The sequence below is a fragment of the Cryptotermes secundus genome, unplaced genomic scaffold, assembly GCF_002891405.2.
Source record: "Cryptotermes secundus unplaced genomic scaffold, Csec_1.0 scaffold541, whole genome shotgun sequence".
NCBI classification, from domain to species: domain Eukaryota; kingdom Metazoa; phylum Arthropoda; class Insecta; order Blattodea; family Kalotermitidae; genus Cryptotermes; species Cryptotermes secundus.
The window spans coordinates 362,237-382,128 of record NW_019735467.1 but is presented as its reverse complement, the minus strand read 5'-3'; the positions used below and the strand labels follow the sequence as shown (position 1 = coordinate 382,128).

The 19,892-nt window shown below is 40.4% G+C and overlaps 1 protein-coding gene across 3 annotated transcripts in view; it reads left to right on the top strand.

Moving 5' to 3' along the window:
* LOC111869334 (nipped-B-like protein A) overlaps nucleotides 1–19,892 on the top strand; it is a 238,205-nt gene that overhangs the window by 98,019 nt on the left and 120,294 nt on the right. For all 3 annotated transcript variants that reach the window (XM_023860790.2, XM_023860789.2, XM_023860788.2), the window contains 3 exons: nucleotides 8,885–9,033; nucleotides 10,635–10,851; nucleotides 15,035–15,172. In XM_023860790.2, the coding sequence (XP_023716558.1) occupies nucleotides 8,885–9,033; nucleotides 10,635–10,851; nucleotides 15,035–15,172 (504 nt within the window). The remainder of the gene's footprint in view (nucleotides 1–8,884; nucleotides 9,034–10,634; nucleotides 10,852–15,034; nucleotides 15,173–19,892) is intronic.

Below are 19,892 nucleotides of genomic sequence, written 5' to 3'. Positions count from 1 at the left end.
ATACGTTTCCATGGACCAATTGGAAGTTCGATATTTCATTTATATAAGAATGTATAGGAGGCCCATGATGTTGCAAATTAATTAATTGTATAGTCGGTGCCTCATCTTACGAAGAATTGTCCGTACTGTATGGAAAGTAAACAGTGACATTTAGTACAGACAATTCTTCGTAAGACGAGGCACCGACTATACAATTAATTAATTTGCAACATCACGGGCCTCCTATACATTCTTATATAAATGAAATATCGAACTTCCAATTGGTCCATGGAAACATATGAAAAGTAAAACACCAATGACTGATTTGATGTTGTATAACATCAATTAAGTTTTGTCCTTTTTTATACAATAAATTTTAGTTTTTAAATAATCTGACTTATTGTATTTTTACGCAAAGTATTTTAAGTGATCAATAACATTGTATCCAATCTAATGTACAGCAGTTCAGTGGTATATGTTTGTTAATATGTGTTTGCCTGATGATGGCCGTTAGTGGCTGAAACATGTAGCGAGACCATAGCTGGGTGCTAACCTTGATTTTTTCTGTTTTGTTGTCTTGTGATGGTCAATAAAAGCGTTGTATGCTTGTGCATGTCCAAAAAGCCGTATAGGCTTTATTGATGACCTTGTCCAGCTGCTTTTTCCATGTCATTCCCTTGTCTAATACTAGACCAAGGTACTTGACATCACTGGAGAGCTGGATTGTCTTATTGAAGAGGGTCACATCCTTAAGGCCCTTTATATTTCTCTTCCTACTAAACAGTATAATTACCGTCTTATTGGAATTGATGAAAAGACTTGTTCTTTCACATCATCGTTGGACCATGTACAGAGCTGTTTGAAGACGCTCTGATACAGTCAAAAGGAATTTTCCATTTATGAGGATTGCTATGTCATCAGCATATTAAACTATAATTACCATCATCATTAAGTCCCCACAGGAGATCGTTGACGACCAGGCCCCACAGCAGAGGTGAGAGTGCGCCCCTTGCGGACAACCCCTAGACGTGGATGCCCCCAGGGTTTCTCCTGATAATGTAGCAGCTATGGGTCTGCTTTCCAGCATATTGCAGGCTCTACGCCATGATTTGCAGCAACCTGTTTGATTATATCAAATGAGGTTCTGTCGAAAGCTCCCTCTATGTCAAGGAATGCTCTTGTGAGGTTTTGGTAGATTTACCTGTTTGGTAGGCATGCTGGTTCCAGTATAGAGGATATGTCCTTAACACCCCGTCCCTGATATGTCTATCCACTATTCTCTCCATCGTCTTCAACAAGAAAGAGACAGGCTGATAAGACGATAAGCCTTAGCCTTGGTATAATCAAGTTTCCCGGGCTTTGGGGTAAACGTCACAATAACTTGCCTCCAAGCCATGGGGATGAAACCACATGCCATGCAGGCTCTATATATGCGGCATAGGCGTGAAACTAAAAGTTCTGCCCCATGCTGTAAAAGTGCCGGTACAATTCCATCTGTTCCCTCTGACTTAAATGGTCTAATGTATTCAGCGCCCATCTGATTTTTGATTGGTTAATTATGACTTTGGCCAAGTTGCAGTCTGCCCAATTTGTCTTGCTTTGACAAGTGTCCAGGTTTTGCTGACCCTGTCCATCGCCCAAATTATCAATCAATTTTGAATCAGGAAAGTGAACCCAGAATAATTCGTTCCGTGTCTCCCTTCCTGTTTGAGTATACTGCCTGTTAGGCAGGTTAATTGTGCTGACCTTCTTGGTCGCCTGTTTTGCCATGATCCTCATGAGTCTGGCACTGCCTGGTACATCATTGATCTCCTGGCAGTGTCTCCTCCATGAGGATCTTGGCTTTCGTTATTTCTTTGTTGTAACAGATAAGGGCTTCTTTGTAGGTGTTCCACGGCCCTGTTCTTTTTGCTGCATTAAACAGACTTCTCATTTTGGTTCTAAGCCCACTCAGCTGTTTATTCCACCAAGCCGCTCTCCTCGGTCCGCGAGTGGTCTTACCCAGACAATTCCGATTAAAGGTCGAGATAATAGCCCGTTGCAACTGGTCAACGGACCGAACAACATCCTTTATTGTGCGTATATTTCGCGAGATGTTCTCTAGATTTACCTTTAGGTCATCTTTGTAATACTCCCAATTGGTTCTCTTATGATTCCTATAAGTAGCTTGATCTACTCTAATGTTGCTTATTTGAAAGCCTATATATCTGTGATCCGATAGGGACGGCTCATCAGATACATGCTAATTACTTACCAGGTCTCGTATGTTATTTGTCCCTAGTTTCAAATCAATAACCTTCCTATTGCAAACCACAAAGGTAGGTTCATTACCATGGTTTAGAATATTCAGGTTTGAACTCACCAGAAATTGAATAAGGCTCTCTCCCCTTGGATTAGTGCCGGTGCTCCCCCACAAGATGTGCACGTTGGCATCACACCCAATAATGAGTTGCTTCTTCCTGCTACAGCAGTAGTCTATGATGTCACTCATCCCCTTAGATGGTGGTGGTTCATCCGAGTTGTATGGAAGGTAGACTGAAGCAATAATCAGCTCCCTGCTGCCTCCTCGATACAGGCATGTTATCCTTACTGCTGTTGCAACCCTAGAACAGAGCTCCAGCAAAGGCAAGGCATTAACATGATTCCTGATATAAACACAAGATCTTGCATTATTACTCGGTAGAGCAGAGTAAACTCTTCCCCCTGTGTTAGTTAGGCCCCTTATTTGACCATTGTATAACCAAGGTCCCTGAATAAGTGCTATATCTGCCTTACCCTCAGCTAGTTATTGGCACAGAGCTGCAGTGGCAGCTTTGCTGTGGTGTAGGTTGATTTGAAGATATTTCATGATCTCTTCCAATTGAGGAGGGGTCAGTTTCCATCTTATGTCCCTCTCTGTCCTCGGACTGGGTTCCGTGTGAAGGGGCCCCGTGATCCCTTTGTATGGTCATCCGTGGGGCTGGGTATCTCATCACTTTCCTCCTCAGAGACCGAGTTATAAGATACTGTATCTGTCGCAGGCTCCATCTGGCGCTGAACTTCAGGAACATCCAGCACCTTAACAGTCCCCTGTGAGAGTCCTGTAAATATTTTGTAGCAGGTCCTCTGTATAATAGTATGGGAGTCCCGGTCTATGAATAAGATGAGCCTTTGGCCTTTCGACTCAGGTTGCTTATCGAGTACCCTCCAGTTCCCAGTATGAAGTCCTGGATTAAGGTCTGCAATCCATTTCAGCAGCTCTTCTTGATTCTGGGCAACTTTATTCCTAGTCCAGAGAGCCACTTTAACAGGCTTGGGCAGGTTCCTGGCATAAGTAGCCTTCAGCCTGGGCCCTGATTCTAACCTGTGGTTGTCAATGGCTTTGTTGAGCCATTGACCAGATTGTTGGTCGGCACATGCATAAATAAGTGCACATCCCACTAGTCTGTAGGATTTCAGGTGTGGTACTTCTCCCTTTGCAGTCCTACATAACACCTCCCCCAGTGCTTCCAGAATGGAATTCTGTTCATCTTCGGTAAGCTTATCCTCAGGATAAGTTTCCATGAAGATAGCTACCTCTATATTGGTCCTTGTAAGTCCCTGGGCCTTTTTGGAGTTCTGGCCATTTCTGTAGGGGTACTGCCCTCTCACCTTGGCCTCTTAAAGTTACCAGTGGGGCTTTCTTCCAGCTTGGATGAGCCTGCATTTCCTGGTTGCCGACTGCCCCTGTTCCTGCTTTGCTTGCTGCAGCTCTTGCCTTATTCAACTTCCGTCTAGCGCATCCAGACAAGGCGTTTTTTGCTAGATGGAGTCCACCTACTGCAGAGACTAGGTGTCCCAATCCTTCTTCTACTGCAGGTGTGCTAGAGGTACTAGCCCCCTGCAGTGGTATGTCAGTACTACTGACTCCCAAGAGAGTTTTTGGTTTTATCTAGGTTTCGAACTACTGGTTCGTCCCTGCCTTTGGTTGGAAGTTCAACAGCAGGTTTGCTGGCTTCACCTGAGTCTCTTAGTGGTTCACCAGAGCTTCCAGCTGGACGCTGAAGCATTTCTCATGGGGATCGCCTTGGAGGGGAGTCCCTCTTCAGTTTAAGGTCCTTATGACTGTTTTTTTCTTTTTGGTTCCTTTCATTTTGGTCCCACGCGTCTTGGGGATTTAAAAGGTTGCCACCCGCAGTGCCCCATATGAGTGGAAGGTATAAATACAATGGCGCTGCCTAGTGCCCGGAGGGGATTGTTCAGGACATTGGCTAATTACCACCCCAGTGCCATGCAGCCCTCAGCATGATGCCTCGCAACTTAGCTTAGGTGGTTTGGTCCTCTAGTGAATGAAACCCTCACAAGCCTCCACAACCAAGAGTCCATGTTCGGGGGGAGAGGGGTGTCCCAGATGATTAATGGAAGTGCGACACCAGTTAGTCATGAGGTTGTGACCAGGGCAACCTACATGAGAGAGTCACCCCTGGGGGTGGCTTATGAGCTCCCCCATTCCCACCCCTCCACAAACAGTTGTGATAAATGATTGATTCACTGATGGGTTATAAATATGCACCATATGATTAAAATATAACAGAATGTTCCAGTGTAGGATAATGATAAGAGTTAGTTCACACAAATTATGCCAAGATTAATGTAAAATCTCACGTGAATGTTACATAGTGAAATATGATTTTAGCTACCTTAAAATTTAATTCTACACAACCCTATAAACATGTATAGAGCAGGTTTGTTAAAATTGGTAGCAAATAAATTAATTAAGCATGAGTTGGATTTGGTGGAAGTCCATGAGGTTGGGATAGGGTTGGCTGGTGAAACAGGTAGTGAGTAATTTTGTATTCAGTGCGAATACATGGAATTAAGTGGTGCAGTATTGACATTTAATTCAATAGATGATCATATATTTTCATCTGAAAAGGACCAACTTATCTGTGCGTAATGGAATTGGGCCAGCAGTTTGAAAAGTAAAGTTGCTTAACCCCATGAATATTCTTCACCTGGCACACTGCCTGCTATTTGCAGCCCCATCTAAGTGGCTGCTGGCCCCATCCTTTGCTGCATGGTTACTGAAAATATTATAATGTTGTGTTTTCTTTGGTGTATATTGATAAATAAAATGCATTTTTTGTCAAGGAACTTTTTTATTATTTAAAAAAAAATGTATATACAAAAATCTCTACTGAATGCAAACACAGTCTAAGCAGGAAGTTTCTAAATATCTTGGAGACATAGTTTGGCTGTTTGGAGAGAGTGGGCAGCCACCTATCATGTTGACAGTGGGTTAATGATGGAATGTAATTAATGTGTAAATTGTGTGATGATATTTCTATAGATGTGCATGCCCTAATATAAGGAAAATATATTATGAAACTTATCACTGGAAATGGGGAAGGTTGTTTTGAAACCATCCACTGAGAATATTAATGTTGACAAAGTTAATAGTGGTAAAGGAGCTGAAAGAAGTAAACACAGCTACTTTGAAAAGTGTAATTGTTGAGAGAGTACAATTTCAAATCATAGCATTAGTGAGTACATGGAATCCACCTGATATGATTTACATCAGTGGATGAATGAATGAAGGAAGGAACCAACAGGTGGTAGGGCTTACTTGGTCATTACACCATGACCTTAATTATCTGCTTAGTAGTCACCTGGCTTCATAAAATGATGTCCCAGGTGACAAAATCATAAGTAAACTACAGCTTCACAATCACATAGGACGTGCATGGCTAATTCATCTTTTTCCAGGCACCTTTTTCAAGTGGTATTATTGGTTAATCCCATTTTGAAAAGGTGTCCTTTCAGGTGACAATGCCCTGTAAGTAGTCCCATCACACACTGTAAATGGTTTCTGTTTGGTTTTAATAGTTTGTAGTTCTTCTGGCAGAGGGTCTTTGTAGGAAACCCTATGCATGTTTGAGTCCTGTTAATTACTCCCAGTATTTTTTGTGGTCTCTGTCCTGTCTCTGAAAGCCTTCTTGGCAGTCCTGCTGAAATGTCACATGCTGGCTCAGGCCCTATAAAAGGACATTCAGATCCAAATGTTGCCATTTGATTGGCAGTTCCAATACCTTCAATACCCCTGTGACCTCACACCCATATCAGTTGAAGTGTGTTATGTCCAGCCAACTTCATGAGGGATTGATGGCAGTTCCAGACCAGTTTTGAGGTGATATGGTATTTGCCAAGTGTTTTAATTGCAGCTTGACTCTCTGATAGAATATAGATGTTTATATTTTTATAGTTCCTCTCTAGATTCTCACCTGCGAATGACCTGATGGTGTACACTTCTGCCTGTAATACTGTGATGTGTTTTCCAAGGCTGAAGCTAAGCTTCTTCCTTGTACCATGACCATACACCCAAGCCCCAATGCCTTTGTCTTAGAAACATCTGTGCAACAGAATAACCCCTCTTTGCTGTCTGGTTGAAACCCTTCTTTCCATTCACTTCTGTTAGGGACCATAGGATGTTTGTCATATACATGTCTTTATATCATTTACCAGTCCTTGTTCATAGGATGCATTCTTCTTCTTTCATGCCCTGATACATGTATGCATGTCCATGTCCTTTGGATTTTGGTTTACAATGATCACTGCTCTAGCTTCAGCCTCCAAATGCGAATGCAGTGGGGGTGGGGGGGGAGTCCATACTCACATACAATACATGCACACACACACAGGCATTCATAAGGAGTGGGCTTAACTGATTTCTCATACACCACAACCTTTAATGCTCTCTTGTGCATACTAATTTATTTTAATACTGCAAACATTAAACACTGGCTGGATTAACACAATATCCCTCTAAAGGACTGGGTATCAGCCATATCTCATAAATTTTCTCCATATGGAAACATGATTTTTCTTGAAGAGTCCACATTTTCAGATCTAATGACACAGCCTGGTAGCAGTTCACATCTCTTTTGGAGGAATGTACTGCCTCCCACTTCAGAACCAAAGAATAAGTCACGGAAGACACTGGCAAGTACCAGGCATGTGGTATATTTCATGGAAACACTGATGAACTTCTACCAGAATGCAGTACTCTTCACAGTCACCACTGCAAGAATCTAAAAATCCAACATGATCAATTTTGCTCCCTCCAAAAGCCAACACTGGCATCACTGCCAAAGAGGGGAGCAAAATTTGAAAAGATGGTGAACAAGGCCATTGGTGCACCCAAGCCAAGTTGGGAGGGATTATGCTAAGGGCTGCATAACATTGAGATGGAAATTAGCCAATGTCATTAATGATCCCCTAAGACACTGAACCCACTGTTGAGGTTTCAGCCAAGGGCAGGGATGAACCAGTAATGAGATATCTGCATGCGGTAACATCAAGAACCTCTATCTTGGGAGCCAACAGTTCTGACACACCACTGCAGGGACACCTGCAGAAGGAGAAGGTCTGAGACAATTAGCCTCATGAGTAAACAAGTTCTACCTAGCAAAAATAAAATTGTCTGGATGTACTGGGCAGAAGCTAAAGAAAGCAAAGGGCAAGCCAAGTAGGAACTGGGGACACCCAGCAACCAGGGCATGCCTAAGCAGGGAGAAACCCCAACTCACACTGCTAAAAGGCCAAGGCCTGAGAGTAGTCTTCTATAGAAAGCAATCCAGCTGTCCAGTGAGGTTAACTGCCTTGGAATAACTTTATAGAATGGGATGACATGGAAAAAGCAGATGGTAACAAACAAGACCTATAAAGCTTCTGGACCTGCAGAGATGCATTCAAGAGAACTTGGCGACGAAGATCAAAGGCAGTGCATTGTGTATACAACATGGTTGCTAAAACACATAGTTACCTATGGCAGAAAACCTAAAGAACTGCTGATTTTAAACAGAAACCAGTCATGGTGGGTGGCTGGACTACTTACAGGACAGCCACCTAAAAGGACACTTTCTCAAACTGGGACTGACAGTCAGTCCTATTTGCAAAAGATGCCTAGAAAAAGATGAAACAGCCACACACATCCTATGTGAGTGTGAAGGTATAGCTTATTTAAAATTCTGTACCCTGGGCCATTATTTTATGGACTATCACGATGCCCCTATATGCAGAATCCTGTACTTCATTTGAAGTGTATGATTGCTCAAGGATTAACCCTTTAAAGACTGAATTCTTCAAAGTATATGAAAATTCAGTTTGTACCTCACAGGAAACACATCCATCCACTACAAAGATCAGGTGGTCAGTTATGGGAACAATCACTGTTTATTGTGAGAACCAGGCAAAACCACAGTTATATTCTGTGGAGCCGAATCCAGACTTTCAGTATGTTAAAGTAGGTGTTATGTGCAGAACCAGGTAGCTTTTAAAGGGTTAAGAGAAAATGTTTCAACCACTCGCTCACTCATGGAACTGAGCCCTTCTTGAGAAGCCGCCAATTGTGCAGCCACTCTTGAATTTCACATCATTTTACGAATCCAAAGGTTCAGTACCGTGTTCACAAGAGCCCTCTACTGATCCCTATCCTGAGCCAGATCAATCCAATCCATACTATCCCATCCTATATGCATTCCTCTTGTCCCCCATTGTGCTACATTCCCTGCCCACTTCATCCTTTACCTGATCGTTCTGATTATACTGGCTTTTTGAACATTTTTGTAACAGGCTTATTTTTTACAGTGAAGAGTGTTTAGTCCCACACTCAACCCCCCAGCTGGAGGACTGCCCCTTGTCGGCTGTCTGCAACTGCTTATTCGCTATATTTGCAGCTTCTCTCCATTAAGAGAAAATGCTTTCAGTTATTAAATGGGTAAAGAAGAAATTGTAAGATTTAATATACAAATATTCAGCAGTGTAGAAATTAATGAATGTAAGTGTGTGTGTGTGTGGGCATGTGGGTGTGTGTAGTCTTGAACTCATAAAACTAAATATTTTGTGTCAATGCTTCACGGTAGTACTAAATGCAACCCATTACTTTTAGGATCATCACCGGCCCAGGCAAGTGTAGCCCCCATTGCCCATGAAAAGGAAGAATCCAGGTTGTTTTGTGGAAAGGATAAGAAGTCTGTTTCTCTCTCTGACACCAGATTAAAAGAACCTGTTGTACGGTTAAACAGGTTAACAGCAGAGGTAAAGCAGATACTTCTATTATGCATTATGCATGTAAGGAAAGCGTTAAGAATATACGCGAGTATTGATGAAATAGATTAAGCTGGTGAGAAGAAAAGGTTTTGGGCAGCCTTTGTTTTTGCAGTTTTACATTTATGCAACTGCAGAATGATATTTTTCCAGTTTTTATCATACTGAATATTTTAATTAATATATGTTTTAGATTTGAGGTTTTCATGGCGGTGACTGAAGTGTGCCATTTTCTGGGATATGGCATCGTGTAGATGTTAATTGAACCGACGTTTCGGAAGAATGTATCGCCTCCATCTTCAGGGTAGAAAAATCCGCAAGCGATGAACCAGCGTGAGCAGGTGGCTGCAGACTCTTGGATTTTTCTACCCTGAAGATGGAGGCGATACATTCCTCCGAAACGTCGGTTCACACAAGTTATACATGGCACCACATCCCAGAAGATGGCATTCTTCAATTCTTGTTTTTTTATGGAAAATGATTTTGTACAGAGATTTTTTATGTGTGTATAAAAGTGGCTTATTTCAAGTGGCTAGGATTTCTAAAACTGAATTAATCAAAGTGCACATATATTTTTAAAGTCTTGCCACTTTCCAGGCTATGACTTTATAGTGGGGGTAATGGTAAAGTTGCCTGTCCTTAATTATTTAAGCACTGCACCACGAAGATGTATTGCAGAGTGGCGGTATAGCTTCACTATTCTTGACCTTGGCACTAGATGGAGGTGAGTGATCAGATTCATGCCCCAGCCACTTTATCCATGCCATTTCCACGTTTTCCAGTTCACTAGAGCACACAATCTAGTTTTGTCAGTCTCTTACTAGATGTTTCCTAGTAATGGCTCAAACAATGGCTGTTCCTCATCCTCTTGCTCATTTCCTCTCTTCATAAACTCCCAAACAGAACTAACTAAACTGACATTATTCCTTGCTTATAAAATCTCGACAGGACCACATAGGAAACACATATTTTCCATTCTTGTGGTCGAACTGTTGCATTATTAAGAATCTGCTGCCTAGCAACACGAACATGTTTACTGAGCCGCTGCCAAGAAGTGGCCCTGGTATAGCCTTCCAGTTTGTGGTCATTGCATAGCAGGCTATACAGGCTACAATTTAAAAAAAAGAAACAAAATTAAGTTTTTACAAGAGCTTGCACTTTTGTTAAAAATGTCTTTGTATCTGCTGTATGTTTCTTGAATTTTGAATGAATTGGAAGTTTTGTGTGATTTACATAACCTGTCTTTGATTTTAGAAAGTACAATTTCCAAATGTCAGTCCCTTCAAAAGATACATATGTAAGGAGCACACATGCAGACAGGTGTATTTATAGGTCTTACAAGAGCCTGAAAGTTATATATCTGTGTACACCACATCCGTTGCACTGGCCATGTGACACCCTTTATCTGCAAAATTTGGCACTGATATAGCTGACAAGTGGCGGTCACTTGGCTGGTCGGTATAGTTTGCTTGAGGACTACAGGCCACGGAGTTTTAGTTGATTCAATTTGAAGTGAAATCAGTAAATGGTTACTTTCTAATTTCATGAGAAACGAACATTCTTAAATGTGATATGAATCTTGCTTGTTTCAGGATCAGGCTCTAATGCAAAGGAGTTTGAGGGAGTTTGCAGAAAAATCTCCAACTCTTGCATGCAAATTAGGAATTACATCAAATCATAAAATATCAATAAATGCAAGTCAGCATCTTCAGACAATCGATTCTGGATCAGACAGTGAAGGAGAACCGAAAAATAAGTCGAAATATTTCAAAGCGAGAGAGAAAGAAAGAGAACTGCAGCGTCAGAAAGGTTTGTTATAGTGGGAATGACTGTTATATTTAATAAACCTCATGGAGCAGAGTGCGTAATAGAAGCTGATAGTCGCTTACCTAATAAGTAAGATTTCAGCTTTTATGGAAACCAAAGTTTTGTTGATATGTTCATTGGAGCATGCCATTGGGCTTACTCTAAGCCAGATCAGTCTAGTTCACATGCTCATGCCCTTTTTCTGTAAGATTCAACATAATTACAAGTATATCCTCCCACTCATATCTTCAAGTTTTCTGTGAGTTCCTTGTATCTCCAGCATGTGCATCTCATACTCCTTGATTTGATCACTCTGATAATATTGTGTGATGAGTACAAAGAATTAAGCTTCTCATTGTTGAATACTAGGTGTAATGAGATTTAAGTTTGGTGGAATGTTCTGCATACATGATTCACTCTAAGAGCTGTGAACCTACCTAAGCATACTGGTTCTAATACTCCTGGAGAAAGACCAGTGAATCGAGTTTATGGGATAGCTATTCGGACTTTCTTTTGCGAGTGAGTGAGGTTCAGGTGGTTCCTGAAGCATTAGTAATTTTTAATCATTTAACACAGCTGATAGGCCAAGAAGATTTTAACAAGTTTGGCTGCCAAGAAAGCTTCAGATACTTCACATTCAGTATTAGAACAAATCGGGCTACTAGTTATATTTCTGACTACAGTACAGAGTCAGTCAGAATGTATTGGGTGGTCTGTTATAATAATGTAAAGGTACAAAATTTAAAGACAGAAAATACACAATATTTTAATGAAACTCTTTACAAATATTCATGTCACAGGTGATATAAGGCAGCAGGGTTCTGCCAGGCGTTGTATGGAGTCACATGTTAGAGAGCATCAGAAGTCTTGTATCTCAAATTTCAATGTCTGTTGAATTTTTAACATTAATATGGTTACTAATATAACCACAAACAAAAATTTCAGGTTTAGTCAGGTTCGCTGCCAAGCAATGGGTCCCCCATGACCATACTATTTGTCTTTTAAGGTTCCATTCAGGAAATCATGCACATCAGGGGACCATTGTGGAGGTGCGCTTTCCTGCTGAAAGATGGCATGATCGCAACCATTGTCTACCTATTAAGGAAAAAGAAAGTGCTTGAGCATGTCTAGATAAGGGCCCCAGTGAATTGTTTCCTTGTCAGAGAAAAAGGTACTCTGTAGCTTGTAACTGCACACTAAGTACATTCACTTTTGGACAGGGCTTCTCGATCTCACAGGAAATGTAGGTGTTCTCTGTTTCTCAGAGAAACAGGTTGTGTGTTGTCCCTTCTGGACACATGGAACACTGCCATATCAGTGATTTTCCACCTTCTGAGAAGGTGTTTTCGTCTCCATCCATCTGTCCACATGTCAGAGTTGCATATTCCAAATTACATTCACAGTCATACAACCACAATATCTGTAGACACTGACCGTGGTACGAAAACATTTTTAGGTGGTATAAGGCACTTTGGTGTCAATAACAAATGACCTAAAAACATCCAACAACTTATATATGCAGTATGTAACTTGCTGAACTTGGTTTTGAGCTTGTGTGACATGCTTTCTTCTGCCGCAGCACTTCTTTGTAATGAAGCCAGTTTACTTAAATGCTTGGCATTTCATTGTAAGGGAGCTTCCAGATTACCATAAACCTGTTAACACTCTCTTTGCATTCTTCTTAATGCATTGAAAATGAACAAGCCATATGATACATTTCCCTTTCTGCTGCAGAGGTGGTGCCATTTTGCAACTTTTGCTGTGGCGGTACCTATGCTGGTTGTAAACTGCAGTGGGATACCTGTTGTTAAACTCCTATATGTCCTTCATTTACCTTTGAGAATGAGAGAAATGTTACCATATTTGTTACAGAGTAACAAAGCGTTACTTGGATGTAATTTACAATGCGTTCAATGATTGAGGAAGCTTGGCAACAGCGCAGAGCAGGCACAACATTTCTCACAGATTGCTGCTGTAACTGCTGATAGCAGAATGAGTCATTAGCTCTGATAAACACATGCCACTAGGTGGACTGATTTTGTCACTACAATAAGTTGTATTAATAGTCAGTCTGTGTTAGAGGTTTATACTGAAATGAAGTTCACTATTGAACAGCATGTATTTATTGTCGAAAATTTTGCAAGGAAAGAAACTTACATAAAATGTATCCATGAGTTTCTTTGTAAATATCCTGATTCGCCAATTCCCACAAAGTTGTGTGTATCCAAGCTTGCGAAAAAGTGGTGGGCCAGAGGTTCAGTGTGTGACAAAGAAGCGATTGAAGATGATTGTGCTGACTGAAGAAAAAGGTTTGGGATATTGAGGCATGGCTACAGACAGTCCTCGAAAATGATTAAGACGCTTAGTACAGCAAACCGGTGTTTCACTAGGATCTCCTTTCACAAACACTAAATTAATCAGATTTCGCCTGTATAAAATAACAGTTGTGCATGAGCTAAAACAACCAGATTATGCAGCAAGAATTCGTTTTTACAAATGGCTGTTGCAAAATGTGCACGATGGAATCATGGATCCGCAGCTTCTGTTCAAGACAGATGAAGCGTTAGTGGCCATGTCAAGGCACAAAATGTAAGAATATGGAGTGAAGAAAATCCTCTCGCTATACAGCAAGTGCCATTACATAGTGAAAACGTTGGGGTATGGTGTGCTGTATGCCCACGGCGAATGATTGGCCCCTTATTTTTTCTTGAACCTCTGAACTCTGACCGCTACATTAATGATATGCTGAATTTGTTCTTCAATCAGCTGACTGCTGAAGAAAGACAACATGAATATGGGTATTTTCAGCAAGACAGCGCTACAGCACGTGCAGCTAATTTAACCATGGTTGCAATACGGGAAGAGTTTGAGGGCAGAATAATCAGACGGGTACTCTGGCCTCCCAGATTCCCAGATATCAGTTTTTGCGATTTTTAACTTTCTGGAAACCTAAAGGGAAATGTCTACAAGAATAATTCTCACACCACTGAAGCTCTGCAGAATGAAATAACATGCATAATTGGTTCAGTTACCGTGGACCAACCTCAGAAAGTATCGTATAATTTATTTTGGGATGCAAAGCATGTTCACATGCAGAAAGGGCTCACTTTCAGCACTGTTATTTAGCACCGTAAGTTTGTGTTATCTTTTTACAGTATTCACATAAATGTGTGCATGTACATAAACTGGTGTGAGGGAATGAGTGACATGATTGCACTCTCGCAAGTGGGGAAGGGCACAGTAGTCATGGAGAAATGTTTCATCTGCTGTATGCTAGCGAGAGTGCGCGTGTTTATTAGCGCTAATGACTCGATCCACTGTCAGCAGTTACAGCAGCAATATGTGAGAAATGTTGTGTCCGATCCAAGCTGCTGCCAGGTTTCCTCAATCATTGAACGCCCTATATATTCTATAAAAGTTATCATTTTTAGAGGTGTATGACTGTAAATGGGGAATGGGTTGGATATAAAATTTATTGTCACAACTCCTAACTGCAAGTAATTACAGCACCACTGCTAATCTCAACAATTTGTAGATCACCACAGCACCTACTAAGCTTTTTCCAGCCTGCTGTAACTTCAACATCTGTTACCTAGCAGTGATTTCGAGCGGTGGGAGTGTTAAGCTTCCTGCACTCACATTGTTACTGTCCAGCAAATGTCCAGTGACTGAACTCTTGTCAGTTATCAGGGCGACTATAATGCCGTATTTTCTCAGCCTACCTTGAAGAGCTCAACTGAACTGCCAATCCTCAGCTGAACTCACTCACTCAACAACCATTTCTCTTATAACATCTCAGCATGGACCGCACAGAAAACACCACTCTTCTCTTGCTCTTTATGGGCTGTTGTCTAATTGTTTGTTTCATGGTTGTTGCCTAGCAATGGGTCTACATGCCACAGTGTATAAGAAGTATTAGCCTAGTTTCAGTTTGTGCATGTATGGAAAAGCAAGAAAGAAGCTTCCATGGCTTATAGAGTGAGGGCATTCAGAATGGTATCATCACTACTAACCCAATTTGTAATTCATTATAGGTTAATTGTTTACAGTGTATATGCTAAATTTTACACATACATTTTATATACAGTATATTTTAAATATGATACTGTGGTTATATTGTGTGTAGAAGGATATTATATAGCTTTTTCTTTTTCAGTATGTCTACATTCACAGTCTTTCTTTCCAGAGAAAGAAGAAAGAAAAAAAGTTGTCATTGCACATCTGGATCATGGATCATCTCTTTCTGAAAGGATAAAGAAAAGAAAAAGAAGTTTTGTAAATCACAAACCAGATGATGCAGTTGATGATAGTGCCTCATGTGAAGGTAACGGACTTCAGATTTAAGTTACAGGTCACTCCCTGTCACCCACATATACTTAATATAATAAACATTCCTCTCTTGGCAGGTTTTCCTATATTGCTTAGCTTGGCATTCAGCAACATCCTTTACTACTGTGACGATATCGTTTCTACAGTTACTATCAGCAGTCTGTCCTGTTGAAAATGAAATCATAAGGCTTGCGAATAAAATTATAAAGTAATCTAGCTCAGTTCTAGAAACAAACCCAATAATTTCTGGCCCTGAAATAGACTTCCCAAAAGTAGACCTGAAATTCAGTATCTACCTGGATGTCCTACATATAATTAACCCTTTCGCACCCAGTCTATTTTCCAAGTACCTGGCTTAAAACACTCAGACAAATTTACCTCAATTTACAACTCTCACTTCATACATTCAGCAAAAATACAATTTTGGTCAAAGACATGTGAAAAATCACACTTATCACTATAAAGGACAGATTTAAACAAAAATAGTGTACAAGCGCTTGCTCACTCACTCACTTATGGAGCTGGGCCCTCTTGAGAAGCTGCCAATTGTGTACCTACTCAAGAACTTGCAGCATTCTATGGAACCCAAAGATTCATTACCATGTTCACCAGAGACCAGTGGTGTGCCGTGCATGGAAGCAAGGGAAGCATTGCTTCCGTAGTTAAGAAACGAAAAGGAAATAAGTCATATATAAATAATTCAGTTTGAATAATAAGGATGTGAATATTGTCATGTTCTTAATATTTTAGCGCATGTTCATGTTCAAGGCCACATACCTACTCCTCCCTTACCCTGCTTGGGTTGACAGACGAAGTTTCCTTTTGTTAATCTTTGTACGAATTCATCTCACCTGAAGTGGCCTAGGGAAGCATATTTCGGTTTGCTGGCTAAGCCAGCAAAGGAATGTATTGTTTCGATGGTTATGTGAAAATTAACTATTTATGTGTGGTTTCAGTCTTTTTGGGTGTTATAGGTAACATTAAGTTTTATTAAAATATTGTAAGTGCATATATATGGCGTAAGATTGTATTTGTGATCATATTTTGATGCATCAGAAAGAAGCTATCTGCGAAGGGGAAGCAAGTGTGATATTGTGGTACAAGTGGCAGGGGAGTGATTAGACTGCATGCACAGGGCACAGCTAAAATGAATGCTGGCAGACAACATGACTACGACTGTGCAGTCTAAAGTCTTTTAAAACGGGGTTTAATAGCACAAACCAAATTATGTGTGAGGAAACTTACTTTGGAACAGTATTCTAAAACACAATGACTATCTGGTTGCTGTAATATAGGAAAATTGTTTTGTTGGCATGCCTGTTGTTTCTCAGTGAAAAAGATATATGGAATAAGACTGGGTTTTGTGATATCAGCAACCTTCATAAAGCATTGAAATGGCATGAGAACTCTCAGACTCTCACGTTATTTCAACAGTGCAACTTGTCATGTTTGGGAAATCTCGAATTGAATGTCACCTTGACAATCAGAAGCGCCTGATGATACTACAGCATAATGAAAATGTGAAGAAAATAGAGAAATAATGAAACGCTTGATTGATATCGTCTGCCATTTAGGAAAGAGGCAACTTGCCCTCTGTGGTCATGACAAAAGCGTGGATTCTGTCGACCGAGGTAATTATGTGGAATTAGTTCACTTGTTGAGGAAATATGATCATAAACTCAATGTTTACCTTGAGAACAGTACAGTATTTACAGGTTTATTGAACAGAATACAAAACGACCTTATTGACTCAATAAGTGATGTAAATTTTTGGTGAGTTGATTGCTATCAGTTCATTTATTAGATACCACTGCTTCCCTTACTAAAAATAGTACTGCACGCCACTGCCAGAGCCTTCCACTTGTTCCTACCCTGAGCCACATTGATCCAGCCCATACCATCCCATCATGTCTCTCCAAGATCCATTTAAATACTGTCCACCCACCTACATCTTGGTCTTACTAGTGGTCACTTTCCTTGTGGCTCTCCCACCATTATCCTATATGCATTCCTTTTCTCCCCATATTCATGCTACATTCCCTGCCCATCTCATCCTTCTGGAATTGATCATTCTACTTATACTTGGCGAAGAGCGCAAGTTATGAAGTTCCTCATTATGTAGTTTTCTTCAACCTCCCATTGCTTCGTTTCTCTTCGATGCAAATAGTCTCCTCAGCACCCTGTTCTCAGGCACCTGAATTAGTCTCCTCTTAATTTCTGCCTTAATGAGATTTTGGTTTGTTATACTAGTTCTCAAATATCTAAACTGTACCACATTTTCACATCATCTGTTAACCGTCCTTATGACATGATTTTTGCCCTACATTCTGGTGAAGAGACAGCAGCATATACTTAGTTATTTATGTGTTTACATCTAGACCAACCTCCTTATTTGTGTCAATTAAAATTTGTATGATTTCTCTTTATGGTATCTTATGTTATCACCTAGTAGATTCACATCATCAGCATACACCAACAGCTGATGTGTCCCATTTAATTTCAGTCCCGCTGGTTTTCCTGAACTTTCCTAATTGTATATTCCAAAGCAAAGTTGAAAAACACTGGGCGATAAAGCATCTCCTTGTTGTAGACAATTTTGGTTAGTAAAATTATCGCACAAATGTTTGCCTTTACGGATTTTACTATAAGTTTTGTTTAAACACATTTTTATCAGCCTAAATACTTTCATGAGTACCAAAAACTCTGTGAGAATATTGTACAATACTTCTCTCCTAACCGAATCATAGGCTTTCTTGAAGTCTATGAATAGCTGATGTACTATCTTATTGTACTCCAATTTTTTCTCCAGTATCTGATGAAATGCAAAAGATCTGATTAGTAGTTGCCTGTTATGTCGAAACCCACACTGATGATCCCCAATAATTTCATCTATATATCGACTTAACCTTGAGAGTAGAATATTGAATAAAAATTTGTGTGAAACTGATAAGAGTGATATCCTATAACAATTACTACACTCAAATTTCTCACAAAATGATAAAATAACAGACTCCATCCACTGCTCAGGCAGTTCTTCATTATTAAAAATAGAGTTAATGAGTTTGTGAATCTGAGACCATTATGTTTCACCTCCTGCATGAGGTGCCAGAATTTGATCACTGCCTGGTGATTTATATATTTTCAATTTTGCAATAGCATTTTCAACCTCAAAATGGCTAGAATCAGGTACTAATGGCTCAGTGTATGTATTTCTATTTGCCTATCATCGCTGACCCTATGTACGACGGGGTACCCAAAAGAAACCGAACTTATTTTTTATTAACTTATTTATTCAAATTTTAAGCACAAACCTTCAATCCACTTCAAAGTACTCTCCATTTACACTAATACACTTGTCTAGTCTTTTATTCCATTTTTCAAAACATTGTCTATCTATCTTTTGAGATGCTTGACAGCGCCTCCGTCGTTTTTTCCTTTCATGTCTCTTTTCATTCGAGGAAACAAAAAAAAGTCGCACGGGGCAAGGTCGGGTGAGTATGGAGGGTGAGGAACAGGGGTCATACCATTTTTGGTCAAGAATTGTCGTACAGACAGGGCTGTGTGAGCAGGGGCATTGTCATGATGGAAAAACCAGTCACCCGACTGCCACAAATCTGGCCGCTGAGCTCCAAGTCATTCCCGACAGCTCCACAATTTCTTCAATGGTCCGTCGTCGATCTTCCTTGATGATTTCACGAATTTTTTCGACATTTTCATGTGTTCGGGCCGTGGAAGGACGACCAGAACGAGGTTTGTCATCAATTGACATTTCACCATTTTTGAAATGGGAAAACCACTCAAACACTTGAGTTTTCCCCATAGCATCGTCCTTGTACGCCGTTTTTAACATTTCAAGAGTTTCTGTTCCACTTTTCCCGAGCAAAAAGCAGAATTTCACCGCCGCACGCTGTTCACGAAAATCAGCCATTGCAAAAACGACGATCACACAAAACAGTTGTCACTGTAAACTGTGCCGAAACTAGTCCTTCCCTTCTGAAGCAACGGTAGTTGGCTTATCGAATCAGGAATGTTAGCTCTATGCGCTCATAGTGGCAAAATGCGGTACTACAAAAGCTCTGCCCACAAAAAAATTCGTTTTCTTTTGGGTACCCCATCGTACATTCAATAACTGAGAGTAGTTCCTCCACCTATTCAAAATGTTGTGGGAATCTGCAAGCAGATCACCATTCTCATCCTTCACTAAGTTACTGCTAGGTTGTTAACCCCTCTTAAATTCATTTATTCCTCTATACAGGTTCTCTAATGTTTTGTTCTTACTCTTCATTGCAAGCGCAACAATTTTGTCTTTGAAATATTCCCACTTTCTATTCCTGAAATGCCTGCTGACTTCACATCATATATTGTTCAAGATTATCCCTTTCGGATCCTGTAACCACTGCAGTTTGGCTTTTTTCTTTTGCTATAATAAACCTGAGCATCCTTCACCGAACCATGGATTATGCTATTTCAATTCATAATAACCTAGACTCTCTTTGGCTGGAATTTTGATGTTCTCTCTAATAGTTTCCCAGGCTATTTTAATATCCACCTCATTGCCTTAAGTTATCCAAAGCTGTGAACCTATTTGAGAATTCAACAAGACACTGCTCTTTACCCTCTGTGTTATTTTAATTTCTCGAAATTGAACATCTCCATATGAACTCTCTGCTTTGTTTGTTTACCCACCGCCAGTCTCTCCCTAACTTTTGCCATCA